General features: G+C 49.9%; 1 protein-coding gene across 1 annotated transcript; it reads right to left on the bottom strand.

Annotated features, from left to right (window-relative positions):
* Positions 1 to 8,032: 8,032 nt before the first annotated feature.
* Sox9 (SRY-box transcription factor 9) lies at positions 8,033 to 13,420 on the bottom strand. The gene is made up of 3 exons (XM_005069968.4): positions 12,608 to 13,420; positions 11,498 to 11,751; positions 8,033 to 10,893 (listed from the first exon to the last, which is right to left on the bottom strand). Exons 1-3 carry the CDS (start codon positions 13,036 to 13,038, stop codon positions 10,055 to 10,057), a joined length of 1,524 nt encoding a protein of 507 aa, XP_005070025.1. The 5' UTR covers positions 13,039 to 13,420; the 3' UTR covers positions 8,033 to 10,054.
* Positions 13,421 to 20,329: the final 6,909 nt, after the last annotated feature.

Genomic DNA, 20,329 nt, shown 5'->3' with positions numbered 1-20,329 from the left:
GTTCCAGTTATGTTAAGAACAGGGTCTACAAACCAAGCCCCCTGCACTTGGGTGTCATTTGTGGGGGTTGGCAATCTATGGGGCTAGTGGCAATGGAACCAGTATTTATCCCTAGTGCATGAATGAGATTTGGGAGACCAACCTCCATGGAGGGATAATCTCTTAGTGTAGATACTTGGCAGAAGTCCTTGGTCCTGCCCAAAACGATGTGACAGACTTTGATGATTCCCCCATGGCAGGCCTCACACTGCCTGGGGAGTGGGTGGTGAGTGGGATAAGGTTTGTAGGGGACAATGGGCGTACAGGAGGGAGAGGAAACTGGTATTGGTTTTTAAAATATGGTTATTTTAATTTAAATAAAATTAATTAAAAATAAAAGTTAGAAGCAGCAAAAAAAGAACAGGGTCTAAACTAGGGATCCTGCATGGGGCTCATCTGGGCCCTCTGCATACATGTTAGTGTTGTGTAGCTTGGTCTTCTTGTGGGAACCCTAACATTGGGAGCAGGGGCTGTCTCTGACTCTTCTGCCTGCTTCTGTGACCCGCACTGCGTTACCTCATTTAGGTGACTAGTCTTATTACCACTTGATATGCCATGTTTGGTTGATGTCCCTGGGAGGGATGCCCTTTTCTGAGGGGAAGTTGAAGGAGACAGGGGAGGTTGGAGGGACGGACTGGGAGGAGACAAGGGAGGGGAAACTGCGGTCAGGATGTAATAGGAGAGAAACATAAAAAAGAACAGGGTCAAATCTATGGTGACCTAATCAGACCAGAGACTAGATATAGGAAGATGGGGCTCGACCAAACGGTGAGGTGAGCAGACTTTGGGGGGGCAGTGGGTGTGCTCTCTAATTAGATGGGATGTTGGGGACGTAGATGTGTACATAGGTCAAGGCCACCACTGAGTTGCAGGAGGAAGTTCCACGTACTTTTACTGTTGGCAATGTTTGTTTTTTACTTATGCCTGTTGTTCTCCTCCGACGGTGAAATAAGGGAGCTGGACTCTGAGGGGAGGAATGTGTTTGCCTACTTTGTGGGGCGTTGTGGCCGTGCAGTTGGACTCACCCCTTCACTGGGTGGCGTTACCTTCATCAGCATTGTGTGGGTGCTGACGCCAGATGGAAGAAACCCTATCACCCACATCCAGCTTGAGGATCCTGTGATTTTGGGGGGCAGGTTATTCACAGGGCTGTGGATGGAGAGGAATGGGTAACTCAAAGACAGGTACACCACCACAAAGCCCACCCTTGCACGAGTGTCAGCATGAAAGCTGCATCCCTGGGACTCCCTGCATGACTTGCAGGAGGCAGGGCCAGGAGAGTCTCCTCTGCCATTGTTACTACTTGTGTAAGCTTGGGAAGAGGCCTTGTGAATCTCTAAGTGTAAGGAGCTTGCTGAAGCTTGAAGTTTTGTATACTTCCTAAGGCTTGATGAATTTCCCTCTAGTAGGGAATGTTTCAATTCAGAGGAAACAGCTACTAAACAGTGGAATGCTGTGACAGGTACTTCACATTTGGACAGTTTCAAAGGAAGAAAGTTTTTAGCTCAGGGTTTCAGAGGTTTCAGTTCAGGGCAGCTGAGTTTGGCTTCAAGGCTTGATGAGTTGGAGCATCATGGGTAAAGCAAAGCTACTCACCTCAAGGAAGCCAGGAAGCAGACAAAGCCAGGGAATCAGAAATAAGAGCACTCCCACAAGGGCACACCTCACAGTGAACTACTTCTTCCAACTCAGTCTTATCCACTCTGAGTTTATAGGGAGTCACAAATGTACTAATCCATTGGTTAGGCCACAAGGCTTATGCCTAACCACCTCCCAGTGCTTGGACCCACCTGCTAGGGACCAAACTTCCATCAGTTTCCCCAGCCTTTGGGAGGAAATTTATTTACAAACTGTAATTCTCATTCACTCCCAAATTGAACAACGGAGACTTTAAAAACAGTGAACAGCAAAGCTTTGAAATGAGTTCCTGCAGCGGAGGAACACAGAGAGCTGGTGCCCAAACTGAATCTAATTACCTAGGTTGACATAGGGCCACTTGTCACCTCTCCTGTTAGTTCCATGTGAAGCCCCTGGGAAAGACAGTGAGATCGCTGTCCGTTTGTGGACTTAGCATGGTTGCCGGCATGATCAGGGAGAAAGAGGCTGCAGGTGTCTGAGCATGCTCAGCAGTGGGGAGACTGAAGACTGCCATCCTAAGAATCATACATCTTACTGAGTACAGACAGGTGCTCATCTGGGGAATACACACAAGAGCCCCAGAAGAGACTGCCAGTTATGATTGAGAGCCTGGAACACCCAGGATCCTGGACCAGGAAGTGTGACACAATCCAGATGAGTGTCCCTGCCCCTGCCTTAGCTTGTCTCCTTCTCTTTGATTCTGTTGGGCAGACTTGTCGTAGAAGCTGGCTTGTGAGAGAGATGGCAGCAGGGAAGAATGAGGCGCACTTCCTTAGCTATCACAAGTTGAGCCATTTCCAATATTTCCTGGGACTGATGTTCTAGCTATTGAAATGTGACTTCAAAGGGCAGCTACAAAAAGAAGGGACTTCTCATTTTCTGAGAATGTCTGCCCTGCTCCCTGCCCCGTGCTGGAATGTCTATCCCAGGAAATATTGTCCAAATGGCATTTTAACACTCAATACTGTTGCCTGTTTAGTCTTTTCTTCTGACCTCTGTTTCCTGTCATTTTTAGAGTCCATAACCAGGCCCACAATGCATAGTTAAGTTACTTGATGTAACTGGCTGATTTATGACACATTGTTTGCTTTTTAACTTCTGTGACTCAATTTCAACTTAGGATAATGGGAATAAAAGTGCCTGGATGTGTCAATGAACACTTCAGGAAGTCCTTCAAGATCTCCTGGTTGGTGTCACATGCTCTTCTGATGCTAGAGGTCAGTTAAGGGACGGGGCAGAGCTCACCGTCTCAACGAGGAGAGTCAGACATGTAGACCAGAAGTTTCTGTCCTGCCTGGTCCCACAGCCATTTAGTTCCCAAATAAACACACAGAGGCTTATATTAATTATAAATGGGTTGATCTATGCACAGGCTTCTTATTGGCTGACTCTCTCTTAGTTATTAACTCCTTTCTATTAATCTGTGTGTCTTCGCTTGGTTTTGACTAACAGTGATGCCCAGGCCTCTTTCTTCCTCAGCAGCTACATTGTGTCACCCTCAAGCCTCACTGGCTGTGCTCCTCTTCCCAGAATCCTTCTAGTCTGTAGCCCCACCTATACTTCCTGCCTGGCTACATCCTGCCTATCCATTGGCCAAAACAGCTTTATTCATCAACCAATAAGAGAAACATACATTCACAGCACACAGAAGGACATCCCCATCAAAAATATATTCATGACAAAGCTTAGTTCACGAGGCAATGGTGTGACAAAAGGAGAGGGTGGGCTAGGGAGCGCCTAGGGTGAGGGCAGCATCTCAGACCGGCAGGCAAGGGTCCTTAGAAGAGAGAATGTAGGGCTAAGATAGGATATGGAAAGGAGGGGACAAGAAAGATTGTGATGAAAGAACTCTTTGGGAACAAGATGGTTGTGTGTGCAAGTGGGTCCTGAGACAGTGAAGGGCTTGAGAAATTTAATAATAAGAAAGAAGGTGGAATGGTGGGAGCCTAGGAAACAGTACAGGAGCTGGACTGTATTCTGTGGAAAGTGCTTGGGCTCTGCAGGCATGAACTCACCGCTCAGTACTGGGATGTGAATGTGAACTGTGACACCCCCATGAAAACTGACCCTCCCTCCCCAACTGGTGGTGCCACTTGGGAAGGATGCAGAACCTTCCAGACAGAGTGCCTCACGGTGTGCCTTGAGCTTGTCTGACAGGGCCTCACTTCCTGTTGACGCTCCTGACTGTGGATGTCACGGTATCGTCTGACTCCTTGTTCCCTGTACCTCCCCCAACACAGTGGACTGTATACCCTGGAACTGTGAGCCAGCATAAAGGAATCTTTCCTTAAACAGCTTCTTGACTGTTGTCACAGCAACAAAAAAGGGACTAATACACTGGAGCTCACTGCTCAACAGCCTGGTCCAGTGTTCAAATTCTAGGTTCAGAGAGAGACTTTGTCTCAAGAATATAAAGTCTAGAGTGATTTAGGAAGACACTGATCCCAACCTTTGATGAACAAAAACACACCCACATGAACACACAGACACACATACACACACAATTGTGCAATAACAGTATGTAAGAAATGGTGGGCTGTAGCATAGCTAGGTGGTTTGCCTACTCTAAGTATTAGTACAATTGTATCTTTTAAAAAAATGCCATCCCCATTTCTGCTTCCTGACCATGGATGTAATGGAACCATCTGGCCTCTTGCTCCTGTCGTATTTCCTGGAGCTGTGGTGAATCTATCCTTAGGCATTTTAAAGAGAGAATGTATCAGCATGAAATAATCTAAGTGGGTTAAGGTCAGTTAAAATCCTGAAAAACTCAAGAGATGTGTCTAGCAGTCATGTCGTCTTTGCGTACATGTCCCACAAGCAAACATGTCTGGCTGGTTAGAATTCATGCAAATTTGAGAGTGTGTCACCATGGTTGTATTTGTTCTAAAAAGAATAGTCCCAGCACTGGGGAGATGTCTCACCATGGTTGAGAACACCGGCTGCTCTTCCAAAGGACTTTGGTTCAATTCCCAGTACCGACACGATAGCTCACAACAATCTGTAACTTCAGGGGATCCTGACTTTCATAGGTGCTGTGCATGCAGGCTACCCATAGGCATTTGCGGACAAGACATCCATACACATAAACTAAAATAAATCAAATTAAAATAAGAATTACTCTCCAGAGATCCAGACTAAAATAGTTCTAAATCAATGAATGGTGGCGTAATACCCTGGTCAGAGCTCTGCAAATAGTCTAACTGTAAGAGTTTATGGGGACCCTCAAAAAATCCAGAAGAGAGGAGATATAAGAAAGGAAAAGAAGAAAGTGGCAGGAAGAGAACAGTATGAAAATGAGGTCAAGGTCACATTTCTCCAAGGCTTTCCCCAACTTAAGCTCCGTGGTGCTCACAGGTAATATTACTGGAGATGGGAACCGTGTGAGTCTTGGAGCAGCAAGCAGTTTGTTTAAGGACCAATAATGAAACGATACTCATTCTCGTTTAGTTTCTGTTCTGTGTGTCTGGATCCACAAGTAGCTTGGGAAGGAGAGGATTTATTTCATCCTGCAGGCTACCATCCATCTTGGTGGGAAGTTAGGGCAGGAACATGAAGCAGGAATCACTGAGGGACGGTGCTTACTAGCTTGCTTCAGGGTTCATGCCCAACTGTCTATCTAATACAGCCCCCCCTTCCTGCCTAGGAATGATGCCACCCATACTGGGCTGACCTCCACTGCATCAATCAGCGGTCAAGAAAATGCCCCCACAGACATGCTACAGCCCAATCTGATGGAGGAAGTTCTTGTTCCCACATGTGTCAAATTTGACAACCAAGATGATGCAGAGAGAGGGGGGTGAGGGAGGGAAGGAGGGAGGGAGGGAAGGAGGAGGGAGGGAGGGAGGGAGGGAGGGGGAGGTTGGCATTAGTTAAAGACATGCTGAATGCCAGACACTACTAAGAATAGACAGAAGTATCAGGTTTACAGTATCCGATGGCAGGGTTTACTGGCCAACAGCTACGGTCATGGTGGCAGGCAGGTCCAGCTTCACCTTCTAGAGAAGGGCTCTTGAAATAAAATAATGTAGAAGAATGTGGAGATGGCTCAGTTGGTAAAGCACAAGCACGAGGACCCGAGTTCAGATCCTCAACACACAGGTAAAATGTCTGATGTGGGGTCTCGCGCTTGACTATCAGTGCTGGGGAGGCAGAGGCAGGAAGACCCCTGTGACTCATTCAATTTAACCTGCTGGTAGAGTTGCAGGTTAGTAAACTCAGGTTTCATCTTCTCCATAGTAAACCTGCCTCTGGCTATAGTGTAAGTTCATCTATCCGTTCAGTATAAAAGGATGCCCCATAAAGATGAGGCTGTGGGAAAGGATAAGAGGATTGGGAGTGACGAAGTCAAAACACAGCCCACATTCCTCCACGCTAAGCGTTTCAGGCTTAACAAAGGACAAAAACACTGATTCTAAATTGTTTGTTTTTATTCCTTTTTGTTGAAAAAAAAAAGTCCTCTCTTTGTTTGTTTGTTAAGATAGTTAGAAAGACTGAAGTTGAACACAAATAAACACATTCCCTTGGGTATAAAATCAAGGCTTTGTTTTGTTTTTGTTAATGTTGTTGTGGAGGGTTCTCCCAGGTTTCCAGCCCATGTTAATGTTGCCGGGGTGATAAGCCCCATGCTTTTGGATTTACCATAAAACTCTCTCTAAAATATTTCATAATCTGGTGACATTGGGCTTTGGCTTGATCTAGTGAGTGTGTGGGTGGGTGGCAGTGAGAGGGACTCTGAAGGACTCTCTTGGGACCCTCTACTGTATTCCTGGGTATTTTATTTACTATATAGTGGAACCACTTGGAGACCTCCGAAGGAATTCTTTGTGAGTCTTGCTTTACAAAATTCTAGTCCAGAGTGACTGCTTTTCAGACTGACAACCAGCTGTAGTTTATGTCTGGAGTAGTTCTGGCTGAGAAGCCCTCCAAAAAACAACCTGGTTGATGGTAAGGTACAGTCGTAAACATTCTCAGAAAAAAGGGGAAACTAAGGCATCAAGTGATTAAATTGCCGTGGGTCACCCTAATAAATGTGTCACAACAGAGCATCCTGACTCTTAAGGAGGTCCAACTAGGGTGCTATAACAAGGAAAAGGCTGGAAAACTGGTGTGAATTTGGACCATGGGATGCTCGGTGTGTGTGTGTGTGTGTGTGTGTGTGTGTGTGTGTGTGTGTGTGTTAGGATGAGTAAGGTGGACAAGACTTGGTGCCCACCACGGACTTTTTCAAACAGGACTTTGTGAGTATTGCCGAGAGCAGGAAAGAAGAGGTTTTGTCAGGGTGGTTGGCAAGCTCTGGACTGTTGCATTAATAAGGACATGAATCTGATGTCTGGAGGAACAGAGAGAGGTCCAGGGAGCCCCCCCACAGGTCCCAGGCCCACAGTCAATGTCTGTGGGAGGAATTTGCAATGGAGGCCTCAGACTAATGCTGCCTCGATTTGATAACTATCATTTTCATGGTTGCCCTGATCCTGGTATGGGAGGCTAGCCAGGAAGGCAGCAGGGCCCAGGCCCTGCACTCTGCCAAGGTGGCTAGGTGACTTTACCTTCTTAGACTCGTGGGCCCCATCAGCTGTGGGGGAGGTGCCTGAAGGAGGTGGGAGGGAGGGAGGGAGTGACTTCATCTGTTTAATGAAAAATGACCTGAACGTCTCTCTGAACCTGGAAACTCCCCATCGAATTGGGGCCAAAGAAAACAGGATTAGGCCATATTTCTTCTAGGATGGCTCCTCTGCATCTCCTTATGATGAGTTAAACTGGAGGAACATGGGGGGGGGGCAGTGATCTCTCTTCATTGTCTCTGCAGAGAAATCAGAAGAGATGGAAATTGTTTCAGGGGTTAATTGGATGGGCTTTCTCCTGTCTCCCCCATGTCTCCTATAGGTAGGTAGACCTTCTTTCCATCTGACTCCATTGCCCAGCAAGTGGTCACCCCATGTCTTTGGTATGTATCCATAATAATATGCAGTTTGCCATATGGTATTCAGATAAAAGAGCGACCCCTCTGGCATTTGGTCTGACAGACCTAATGTTCCCTCTCCCCTCTGACCTCCATAGGGGAACAGTGTCTGTCCCGAAGTAGAGGGTTTTAAAAACCACAACACACATTTTGCCAGAGTGAGCAACACTGATGTGACATTCTCTGTGTGACTTGCTGGGGTGACCCTTTCCAAGAGCTTTGTGCTCAGTTAGGGGCATGGGGACTGTCTTTCACTGCCCAGTTTAAAATTGGCAAGGGAAGTCATCAAATCGAAACCACCTCGAAGATCACCCTTTTACAATCTCTTTAGGGCCCTGGTTCTTTAAGTCACTCTTTTAACAGGAGAATGTAGTAAATAAATCCACGGGGCTGTTTTCACTTTAATGCAATGTATATTTATTGTAAACAACAATATACAAAATGGAAAGGAAGGTGAGTTCCACAGAGAACAGAAAGTTTGGAAGGAGAAACAAACAAAACACAAACACAAACCAAACCTTACCTACAGAGAAAATATGACTTAAATGTCAGGTTTCTTAAGTTACAGAAATACTTTTTAAAAGGCCCGTTTTTATACAGAAATCAAAAGATGCCATATTATAAGAATGCTTTAAGGTTTTATTCTACTGACTTCTAAAACTGTTAATATATCTTTTTTTTTAAATTAAAAAAAAGTCTGCTATTGTTTAAAAACAGCAATCCTCATACTCTCCAGCCACAGCAGTAAGAATTAAGGTCTGTCCGATGGATGTCTCTCTGCAGGAGAGTAGGCAGGGGCTACCCATGACACATGCTTGCAGGGGCTCGCCCTGTTCATTGTCACAACACGTGAACACTTCCACATACAGTCCAGGCAGCCCGAAGGCCTGTGGCAGAAAACACTGCAAATGACTCAGTGACGTACCTACTGCATTTGTAGCCTCTCATTTGTACAAGGCAGAGAGAAACAGGCTTCCAGTTTGTTATCAACAATAAAAACAACAAAGGAAAAAAAAAACACAAGACGGACAAAAAGCATTTGTACAAATCTAGAATGAAGAATTCGAAGAGACTGGTTTTTAATAATAAAAAAGATTAAAGATAAATTAAAAAAATGGTTACAGTTAAGAACATAATTTAACAGATGACCATACCCTTTGAGGAAGGTGCCAACAATCTACCTTAAAGACAGTAAAATGAAAAAAAAAAAAAAAAAGGAAGGAGTTTTTTTTTTCTTAAATGAAAACTCCTCCTTACAAAATAAATAATTTTAGCACGTGGAATGTCTTGAAGGTTAAACGCTGGTGTTCAGGGAGGCACAGGTGACAGTCTGAGCAGGCACGTTCCAGCATCTGCTGTGCACATGGGACCCAGGCAGGCAACCCGGGGCAATGTGCTTGGGCACTTAAGGGCGGCTTGAAAAAAATCTTCCCCAAGAAAAATTGGTCTCCTTCGCTTGCTGTTGGCTTTCCTCCTGAGGCTACAGCCTGCAAGCAAAGGCACAGTGAATGTTCTAGGAACAGCATTTGTATTTTCCCAGCAGCGGGGGTTTTAAGGCTCAAGGTGTTTTTCTCCTTGTTTAAAAAATATATATATGATAAAAGCTCACCAATGATCTCTATACTGTTTATTCTCCTTATTGCAAAATAAGGCTTTCCTTTCTTTCTTTCTCTCTCTCTCTCTTCCTTTCTTTAAGGCAGCTGCTCCTGAAGTCCCAGAGCCTGGAGACTTAACCAAAGTTCACCCCCCCAAAAGAACTGATGATGTAACAAAATTCTGTGTATTTTTTATGTTACTATAACAACACACTTTTTTCTTTTTCTTTTTTCTGTTTTTTTTTGTTTTTTGTTTGTTTAGAGAAAGCAAATCTGTACACAAATATGCTGGTTGCAAGGAAGGCTAGGGGACACTGTTGAACTACGAGTAAGTTAAGCTGTTGGAAAAATAAGAGCATTTAATTTTTTATCTAAAATATGTATAAATCCCCTCAAAATGGTAATGAATCATACACAGTACATACTAAAAGTATTTAAAATAGAGAACATTCCTCACAGAGGACTTTTTTTCTTTAATTACGGCTAAAAAATAATTACAGAGTCCAAACAGGCAGGGAGATTCTCCAATCGTCCACCACGCTGACCCTGAAGGAACCAAGTCCTTCCTCGATGATTCAGGAGGGTCCATCTGGCCACGAGTGGCCTGGCCATTTGCAATAGGTTGGCATGTGCTCAGCAATGTCTTAATGTCTCTCGCCTGAAATCTCAGCACTATTTACCTTCGCTTACATGTCTTTAAGAAATAAGGACAACGACAAAAAAAAAAAAAGTGTCCAAAGGAATTTCAATTGGTTCTTGATTTCTTCGGCTGTTTCTTTTTTAACGATCAGCTCCATCTCCATCCCTCTTCAAGGGCTCCTCAGGGTCTGGTGAGCTGTGTGTAGACCGGTTGTTCCCAATGCTGCGGGCTGTGGGTTTGCGGGATGGAAGGGACTCCGGAGGTGTCAGCGATGGGGGTGTACATGGGGCGCTGCGCCGGGTTCATGTAGGTGAACGTGGAGTAGAGCCCCGAGCCCTGGCCCGCTGCGTGGCTGTAGTAGGAGCCGGAGTTCTGGTGGTCTGTGTAGTCGTACTGCGAGCGCGTGATGGGCGGGTAGGAGGGGCTGTAGTGCGGAAGGTTGAAGGGACTGTAGGCGATCTGCTGCGGGGAGTGCTGCTGCTGCTCGCTGTAGTGGCTGGGGCTCAGCTGCTCCGTCTTGATGTGTGTTCTCTGCGACTGGCCCGGCTCGCTGCTCAGTGTGGTGAGCGTGTGTGCCTGCTGCTGCTGGGGTGCCTGCTGCGGCTGCGGAGGTGCTTGCTGCTGCGGAGGCGCCTGCGGGGCTTGCGGGGCCTGCGGGGGCTGCTGCGGGGGAGGGGGCGGCGCCTGCTGCTTCGACATCCACACGTGGCCCGCGGTCGCGGGGCTGGCTGCGGTGCTGCTTATGCCGTAGCTGCCCGTGTAGGTGACCTGGCCGTGGGTGGCCGGCACCCCTGGGTGGCCGTTGGGTGGCAAGTATTGGTCAAACTCATTGACGTCAAAGGTCTCGATGTTGGAGATGACGTCGCTGCTCAGCTCACCGATGTCCACGTCGCGGAAGTCGATGGGGGGCTGTCTGCCCCCCTCTGCCAGAGGGCGCCCCTCTCGCTTCAGGTCAACTTTGCCAGCTTGCACGTCGGTTTTGGGAGTGGTGGGTGGGGTCGGCGGACCCTGAGATTGCCCTGCAGGCAATAAAAGGGAAAGACAAACCGTGAAAAATCAACAAGGGCTGCGCAAAGCCCCTGGTCTTAGGAGCCCCCCGGGGAACCTCCCTGGTTGCTAAGGTGTCATTAGGACCCGAGCCCGAGCAGAAGGCGGGCTGCACTAACGATAAGTCGCCGAATGATTAACCCGCAGGTACACACTAGACAAGCTCTTTTTATCAGCAGAGTGGTCTGAGGTCCCAAGGGTCCGGAAGGCTAAATTGCTACCTGTAGAAGAGTGTGTGCTTTGGGGGTGAGGCGCTAAGAGAAAAGTAGGCAAGTTTCGTGAAGCCATTAATACATGTTACCTTGCAATAAAGAATCCAGCTCAGGATTCAGGGGTTGAGGTGTGTGTGTGTGTGTGTGTGTGTGTGTGTGTGTGTGTGTGTGTGTGTGTGTGTATGTGTGTCGTGCGCCCGCCTATTTCGGTGGGCCCTGGACAGGGAGGGAGTGCAGGGAATAGTGTTTCCCTACCCCAGGGACCTCAAAGTCCCCACCCAGATCCTGGGGAATGGGGGGGGGGTGTTAAGGGTGTGCCCGGAGGGGCCCAGAGTGGCTAGGCCTAGTAGGTCTCTTTACTCACCGGAGTGCTCTCCCGGGGAGTGCACCTCGCTCATCCCGGAGGAGGAGTGCGGGGAGTCGGCTTGCAGCGCCTTGAAGATGGCGTTAGGAGAGATGTGAGTCTGTTCCGTGGCCTCCTCGGCTTCTGCCTGCCCGTTCTTCACGGACTTCCTCCGCCGTGGCTGGTACTTGTAATCCGGGTGGTCTTTCTTGTGCTGTACGCGCAGCCGCTCCGCCTCCTCCACGAAGGGTCTCTTCTCGCTCTCGTTCAGCAGTCTGGGGAGAGGGGCGGAAGAAAAGAGGGAGAGGGGGTCAGTGAAACCCCAGGAGCGGTCGTGTCCCACCCCTCCTTCGCGCACTTCCCCTCCTCCCTCTATTCTGCTTGCCATCCTCCACCGAGTCTCACAATTTTCCTTTCTTTCTTCTAAGTGTTTGGAGTCGACCTGAACGGTCACTCTTCGCCCCGCCCCCCTCCCCTGGCCTCCTATTTTGGAAACCCTGAAGATGAAAACAGCTCCCTGCCGAGGCTGCTCTAAACGCCTTTGCTACCGGAACGGTCCACCCCCTCCCAACACCCTGTAAAACCTTTCCGAAAACCCACTTAAATCGCAAGAAGCTCACTGAGTCGGTCCACGCCCCTACTGGTTCTCAGTAGCTTTCCCTAACTCCTGCCTGGGTGACCTCCAGCCCATCTTTTCCTTCATCCCTTCTTCCCAGGAAAGAACAGCTTGGTGTGTGTGTGTGTGTGTGTGTGTGTGTGTGTGTGTGTGTGTGTGTGTGTGTGTGTGTGTAGGGGGGTGTTTCTTCTAATTGTTTTTTCGAGGGGACCAGGTTGGCACAACCCCTCATTTCCTCCCCTTCGTTCCTAAAAGCAATCACAATCGTGCCACACAACTCTCCCCCTACCACTCCCCGTCCCCCTCCCCCCGCCCCGCGCGCCATCGTCAAGAGCAATCCCCAGAACTTTCTCAAACTCTGGGCCAACCTCCCCTATCCGCCCCAACCACGCATCCCCGGCTCCTCAGATCCCAGGAGGCAGCTACTTGGCTCAGGGAGGCGGGCCGGGTTGGGTGAGTGCAGCCCCCGTACCGGTAACCACCGAGCCCACCCGACGGTCAGGCGGTGCGCTCACCTCCAGAGTTTGCCCAGTGTCTTGCTGAGCTCCGCGTTGTGCAGATGCGGGTACTGGTCCGCCAGCTTCCTGCGCGCAGCCTGAGCCCACACCATGAAGGCATTCATGGGCCGCTTGACATGTGGCTTGTTCTTGCTGGAGCCGTTGACGCGCACCGGCATGGGCACCAGCGTCCAGTCGTAGCCCTTCAGCACCTGGCTGACCGCCTCGCGGATGCACACGGGAAACTTGTCTTCTTCGCTCTCCTTCTTCAGATCCGGCTCGCCCTTGGGGAACGTATTCTCCTGGGGCCGCGTGTTCTCCGTGTCGGAGCCCGAGCCCGAGGGGCAGGGCGAGCCAGCCGAGTCCTCGGACATGGTGGGGCTGGGGGCTCCGGACAGGCCCTTCTCCTGCTCGTCGGTCATCTTCATGAAGGGGTCCAGGAGATTCATACGCGAGCCCGGGGCAGGGGACGGGAGGCTGGGAAAGGCGAGAAGCCGCGGCGGCTGGGGCTCCTCTTCCTCTGCTGCCCGGACGCGGACGCCGAGCGAGCGGCTCCCGGGGAAGTTGGAGAGTCACCGGGCGGCAGCGGTGGACACTTAGCAGAGGCACTGGCTGGGTGGCCGCTGCTCAGCTGCCCGCTCCAAACCCGGGGAAGGCGAATCGGAGAGGAGGAGAAGGAAGGGAAGACAGAGAACTTAACCGGGGCCACTTGCACCCCGTCTCTCTTGCAAAGAAAAGTTCCTGGACTGAAACTGGTAAAGTTGTCGCCCCACTGAAGTTTCCAGGCAGTTCCGAGCAGCGCTCACGGCTCTCCGACTCCCAGCCCAGGGTCTCTTTAATAAATACCCCCCCCCTTCTCCTTAGAGACCTCCGACCAATCGCAGCTCGGCAGTCATCAGGGTTGGCAAGTCGCTGATTGGACCGGATTTTGGAGAGGGGGGAGGAGGATTGTGGCTCCGGGTTGGGTGACGAGACACGAGGGGTGGGGAAGGGAGGGGAGCGCAGCCTGGGGTGGGGGGGTGGTGGTGGTGGGTGGTGGGGTGAGGGGACTTGGGGGGGCACCGCGGGGCAGGCGGGGGATCCGGGACGTCCGAGTGAGTACGTTCGCTCTCTACTCTAGGAATGTCACAGTTTTGGAACCGTCTCAGTGTGAATCGGTGTGTGTGTGTGTGTGTGTGTGTGTGTGTGTGTGTGTGCACGCGCGCGCGCGTGTCTAGACTAGGACCCCCGCCCCCCCCTCGATCCCACTACTTTTCGAAGCTGTGTCCGCGGTACCCGGGGTTTCGCTGGCGTTTACAGCAGTGGAAATTGCAGCAGCCACGGCTCAACGCGGAGTTCTGCTTCTGCGCCCGGAGCCTGCCGGCTTCCAAAAGTGCTTAGAAATGGTCTTTTGGAAGCAAATGTTTGGGTGACTCAACGCCCGCTGTTCTTCTGTAATAATCCATATAAATAGATTAACGCGCTCTGGTTCTCCGAGGCTGGTGTGGTGGCTGGAGATTTCGCAGCGCTCTCGCAGTGGGAATCAATGAAAACCAAAGCTAAGTGCCAGCGAAGGCTGGCGGCGACCGGGCAGTGCCTGGTTCTCTTGGCGGGTCCCGTGGGCCACGCCGACCTTGGACTGACAAGTCCTTTCCGGGGCCCCCTCCAGCACTCGGACGCCCCTCGGGGTTAGGGTTGTTACTTTAGAGTTTTGCTTCTTGCCTCCTGTTTGAGTCACAAACGTCAGCTTGGTCACCACCGGAGTTTGCAAAACTGCTCCGGCGTTGAGGGTGAAGTTTGCAAAGGTGGCAGCGCCGGGCGGCGAGGCCCAGGAGGCCGGTGACTTGGACTGGAAAACTTCAGACAAAACGGGCCATTGGCGGAGTCCTGCGACTCTCACGCCTGGGCCTTCCTTTACCCGGGAGGGTGAAGCGCTAGGCGTCTGGACTTAGGTCGTGTCCTTTTAGACCTGAGCACAGGTGGGCGTTCTGGAGGAGAACGCGTAGGTGTCTGTTGTACTTTAAGAGTGCTGGGAGCCAGAGCTGGTGTTTTCGAGAACTCTTAGAGCAAGGTTGGGTAAGGGAGGAATTATCTTTTTTGGAACGAATTAAAAATCAACTGCTACCGGGTGACATGCCCTCGGAACAAACAAACGCGCAACGGTGTAAAAAAGAAAAACAACAACAACTTAATTTAAAATCCCCCCTTTCTGATTCTTGCAAAATTTCGCTTGGAACTTATTACATTATTGATAAAGTGAATCGGCCTGCATCATATCAAAGACAGGTTCCCCCCTCTAATTTGCTAAGCATGGACACTTAGATGTAAACGAATCTTTTCTTTGGGATACTTTTGAAATGCTAGTTTCCCCCTCGTTTTCTCCCGAAGTGGGCATTTGTTATACGGAAAAGAAACCCTGTGAGGAGGTAGTAAGCCACAACCCGGTTCAGTCGGGTTTTCTTCTTAAACGAATGCTACTCGACTTGCAAGTCTCTAGTATTCTATAGTCTGTTTACGAGTTTAAGAGACGAGCAAACAATAACCACTTATTCGTAGCTCTCATTATTCCCTCAATCTGTAAGAAAAAAATACCATTTCAGAGTAGGGGTCAAGTTTTGTTAGTGCGGGCATATTTTGTTTCCTAGGGAGGACCCCCTAGACACCCGGCTGAAGAGAGCAGAGACCACGGGCAGATGTATTAAACCAGAGAGTTGTAATTTGTTGTAATTATCACGTTTTTGGCACAAAAGCAATTAAAACGACTGTGGCCTTAAGGCGTTTTGAAATATTTTATTAAACATTTGTTCATGAACACATTCATTTATAAATATGTACAACACAACATTTGGTGAGATGTAATGTGCTGCGACGGTTTAAATCACGAAGCTTCTTACATGTTTCTACCCCTCCACGCAAGCATTTTTATATTCTTGAATCCTCTCGGAAAAATTTTTAAACGGTTGAAAATTAAAATTGCACTGCAATTCTCCGCCACATCCAGAGGGGGCGCCAAAAGCCCAGAAACTGTCTAGAACTTTGAGAAACTGCTGGAAAACTTTCACCGTGGTGGAGGGGCAGGGGCCCGGGTGGGGGAGGTGGCGGTGATGTGTTCCACTCAGTCAATATTGCTTCCGGGATGGGACCTATCTCTGCAGGAATTCCTATTCCTATTCTCTCCTGTGTGCGAGTCCAACTGTGCAGTCTCCTTAGGGGAAGCTGGGAAGTGCTTGTCTTCAGGGAATGGGGCTGGGGAAAGCGGGGCCAATGCCAGTGTTTCTCTTTTGCACGTAACTTGGAGAGTGAGAGTAAAGGAGAAGGCCCCCTATTCCCCAGGTGCCAAGTGTTATCTGGTGTGCCAAGATGGCGCCAAGTCTGGCGGGTAGGCACCATCAGTTTAATAAGAGTGGCTGGGCCTGAATTTCTTCCAGGGCCTGGACAGCCCCCTCCCCACTCACCATTCCAGCCTCCGCCCACTGTGAGTTGCCCTTTTCAGATGCCCAGACCCTCTCCTCTCAGAGCTGGTTATGGAAAGGGCTTGCAGTCCCCAAGTCTGGAGACCTTGGCTTGGAGTGAAAGCATCCTGGTCTAAAGTTTAGATCACAGATTGGGAAACTGAGGCTAGAACTTTTTTGCCCTAGGTGGATGCTCCGGCTCTGCAATTTCCTGGGCTTAGGGATTGGAGGCCAAACTCTAAGACTAAAGGGGTTTCACAAGTTACCCACACAGGTGCTAGTAGAACCCCTTAGAGGGCGTTGGGAAGCCCTAGTCTGAGATTTCCCCACTTTTTCTTCAGTTCAGGGTTCAGTTTTCCGGCTGATGTCCCCTCCTGATGCTAGCTAGCACTAGTGGGGACAGGAGTAGGTGGAGGGCGTGTCAAGTGGACTTAAGGGGTGCTGCGCCGGCAGAGCCAGAGAGTATCCAGCCCCTGGTGGGGGTGAGGGTGTGAAGGCCCACGCACACTTTCCACATGAGGAATTGAGGGCCAAAACCTCCCTACTTCAAAGTCCTTAGCAGCGTGGGGGCCTTGTTTAAAGACTCCCACCTGGGTCCCAGATCCTAGGAAATACCAGCGGCGGGTAACCGATGCATTCCCCCAGTAAGATACCATCCTGGGCCGCGTTCACCGATACGATCCCCTGAAGGGACACCCCTTTCTGCCTTCCAGTGCCCAGGCTGGGTCCACTCGAAGTGATCTCGCACGACCTTGGATTCGCACAGGAGGTCCCAGCACACGGGGCTCGCAGACGCTCTTCCGTGATTTCCATTTTTCGCTGAGGCATGCAGTGTTTGTTCTTTGCTTTTCCAGCCACAGTTTCCTTTGGGAAGGGAGCGCCAGCTTAGCCTGTTCTCCGGACAGGACAGGCGTTGGGCTGGATTGCAATAGCAACACAGCGGGGAGAAAGAGGCAAAGCTGATGGCTTTGTAGGCGAGCAATAAATATCCGAATAGATGCGGCCTTTGGACTGTTTGCTTGTGTGATCACGACAGCCAGACCTCCCGGCAACGCGTTCGCTCGGTAACCGCCTTTACACACTTATGCGTCAGTTTCTCTCTAGACCCGTGAGACCGGTGTTGCTCAAAACGGTAAACCTAAAATGGACATTTTTTACCCTCCCCCTTCTGTATTTGAAGGAGAAGGATGAACCACGGGGAAGGTGTTGGATGAGGGGGTGTGGCCACCTATCTGCCTGTTTCCTGCTACCAGTTAGGTCCTGAGACACCTCCGACCTCCCGGGAGTATGAGGACCAGAGACTGACTATAAACTGGCTGGTTGAGTCTGGAAATGGAAAAGAAGGGGAGTGATGTGGGAGGCGCCTCCCTCTCGAGGGACGGCAACACTCCCCAGAGGAACGCGATCAGCCTTCATCCCCGGTTTTCCAAAAATATCTGTCCTTGGAGGTGGTGCTGGCGAGTCCCTAGAACACCCTGCGGTAAATTTCCTGGGCTATGTCTTAAGCCCCTACTCACCCACCTCCAAAGGCTTTGCCCTGTTGATTTAAAAATAAAAATAAAGTAGGAGCTTAATGTGGAGGTGCGAGCCCCAGGCTTATTCTGCCCCCAGGGCACCTTGGGCAGACACAGATCTGACTCCTCCTCTTGGGACTCCTTGTACCCTTTCTGAGCAAAGGTGTTTAGTCCTCCAAAAGGAGCCCACTGCAGCACCGAATTCCTCATGGCAGCTGTGTGGGGTCTTCTAAGGGAGGGCGGGTCCTGTCACTTTTTTTTTTTTTAATTTCCAACCCTATCAGAGTCTAAGGTGCTTTTGTCTCTACAATGCCCATAATAGGAGGGTGAGTTTTTCAGATATTTATAAAGTTCTCTGTCAAACCATGGAAAGGGAGGGCACACCTTTGTGACACAACCCCCAATCCCAATGGCAGATTGTCAGGGTTAAGGAGACTCCAGTTTGAATCTTCCCTGACACTCCCTACAGCAGAGCTCAGAAAGCCAACCAGCAGCCAGGGCCTCCCTTTCTACCCTAAGTTTATCCTGGGCCAAGCCGAAGGTCCCTCTGGCTGATTTGGGGACCTGCCATGGGTTCAGGGGGAGCAGGAGTGACACCCCAGGCACACAGGCAAAGTTCAGTAGTCTCCTTCTATCCTACGGTATGGCTAAAACCAAGGTCATGAGGTCAACCTGAAATCTGAACTACCTCCCATGTGCGAGAGACTGGGAAGGCACTGGCCACTAGTGGCCACCTGTCACAGAATGGTGCTGCAATCTCGGGGTACGCTGTCTCCTCCCCTTCCTTCTCCCCCCCTCTTCCTTTTCTTCCCCCTCCCTGTGTTGTCCTCCACTTTCTTTTCTTCCTTGTCCCCCCCCCCCTCTGTTTGGGACAGGGTCTTTTGTATCCCAGGCTGGCCTGATGCTCACTAGATACCCAACCCCAACCTTGTGCTGCAGGATTAACCCCCACACGGCGCTAAGTCCTGTCACTCCCTTTGGGACAAAATGTGCTTCCATCCAGTAGAAGAGGCGGTTGTCCTAGAACCGGTAGCTGCTTTAGCTCTCTTTTCTAGTTGCCAGCTTGGGTGAGCCATGTTGGGGGGAGGGACGGCTTCGAGAACACAGTCCTGAAGACAAGGCTTCTCCCTGAGTGCTTGTTAAGCTCTCAGGACTGTCACCTTCACGGAGTCCAAGAAGGCGACTTTCTTAGTCTCACCTTAATGGCCAGTGGCAAAGCAGTTACTGTTGATAGTTGGGTGAAGTCACCAGAGGCCCTGGCTTCTGAACATTTGATCTTACCCTTTAGATCGGCTTTCCTGGAACCCCCAGACCCGCCTGGAATATGTTTCCTCAGTGGCCAGGTGTTAGACGATGCAAGACTGAGGCTTTGCTCTCTGAGGTCGGCACTGAGGTGGGCGGGCGGACTCGCTACTAAGATTTTACCTTACACCTCCAGTGTTCCCCTCTCCACAGGTCTCCTCTGCAGACACTCCGGAGGAAGCCTCCAATAGACAGATACTGAGCTACTAAGAGGTGACCAGGGGGCTTGCAGATTGACAGAGCCCTAGCGAAGCAGCAACTGGGAGAGTAGGGGAATAACTTTGAGTGTTTGACCTGGGGTTCTAGAGAGTAGGATGCAGGTCCCATACCTCCACCCCGTCCATCTTTCTCTGCCATGCTTTCATTTTCCACTCTTCTCCCAGCGAGCACAGAATCAAACCACTCTTTACTTTCCCAACCAGTGATTGGCACTTGTGCTTCCTGTGAATCTGAACATGCAGGGGGCTGCCATCTATTTCCCTGCTATGAAGCCATCCTAAGGTCTCACCTATGCCCAGGGTTACTCTCAGGGTATCCTGAGATCATTTCCCTCCATCATGGACTCAGACACATGGTCATAGAGAAGAATCTGCTGTCTTAGTGCTATCCCTGGCACAAGGAGCAGCTGGCAAAGCTGGTGAGAAGACGCTATTCCCAGTCTCTTGAGCCAGCGGAAGCCCCTTTCCATCTCCTGGTGCCCACCCCCCAGTCCCGGTGACACAGTTTCAATTGCTCTGGGACTGAACCATCTTCTCTGCCTCCCCTTCCTGCCCCCTTCTCTGTCTGAACCCAGAAATGCCTGGGTGTATGGTACCCTCTACTCTCCCTTTGGGGGACATCTGCCAACCAGCACAGTGGTGATGACAGTTTCCAGATAAATTTCTAAAAGCAAAGAAATCTTCCAGGGGATGGAGACGGTGGCACAGACCCAATACTGAGTGGGTTGAATGCTGTGTTTCTGGAAGAGGCCCGGGAGGTGGGCTTTCTGGATAGTTAGATTTTCTTTCTTCTTTCTATTCTACAAAAAAGCAAAATTCCTCAATGGCTTTGTATTTTCCTAGAGTTGGAGAGGATCTTTTGATCCAGATTTGTCTCTGGGAACTTGGGGTTTTCGGACCAAGGACTTTGTAGTGACATCAGCAGGGTGTTTTGCTCTGAGCTCACTATTCTCACTTAGCCCACCCAAGTCAGTCTGACGTCGTCAGACAGAGATGGAGTCAAGTTCTCTTGGCCCCGTTTTCTGTCCTTGGTTTTCGGCACCCTAATCTCACTTCTGCCCGAGGAGCTTTAGACTTGAGCCTAGAGAAGGGTTAGTTTCTCCATTGATTCTGGCATATCCTGGATCCTTGTATTAACTTAACCCTCATCTTTTATAGGGAGGCTTTTTTCCTACTATGTTCTTAACCTTTGGGCTCAAGGAAAATCGTCTCTCCTGTATGAAAGCTCCATCAAGCACTGTTGTCATGGGAAACATGTGAGGCTTAATTGGACTG

Source organism: Mesocricetus auratus, unplaced genomic scaffold, assembly GCF_017639785.1.
Source record: "Mesocricetus auratus isolate SY011 unplaced genomic scaffold, BCM_Maur_2.0 Super-Scaffold_100007, whole genome shotgun sequence".
In the NCBI taxonomy this organism is placed as follows: domain Eukaryota; kingdom Metazoa; phylum Chordata; class Mammalia; order Rodentia; family Cricetidae; genus Mesocricetus; species Mesocricetus auratus.
The sequence above is the reverse complement of the archived record's forward strand: the minus strand, read 5'-3'. Positions and strand labels throughout refer to the sequence as shown.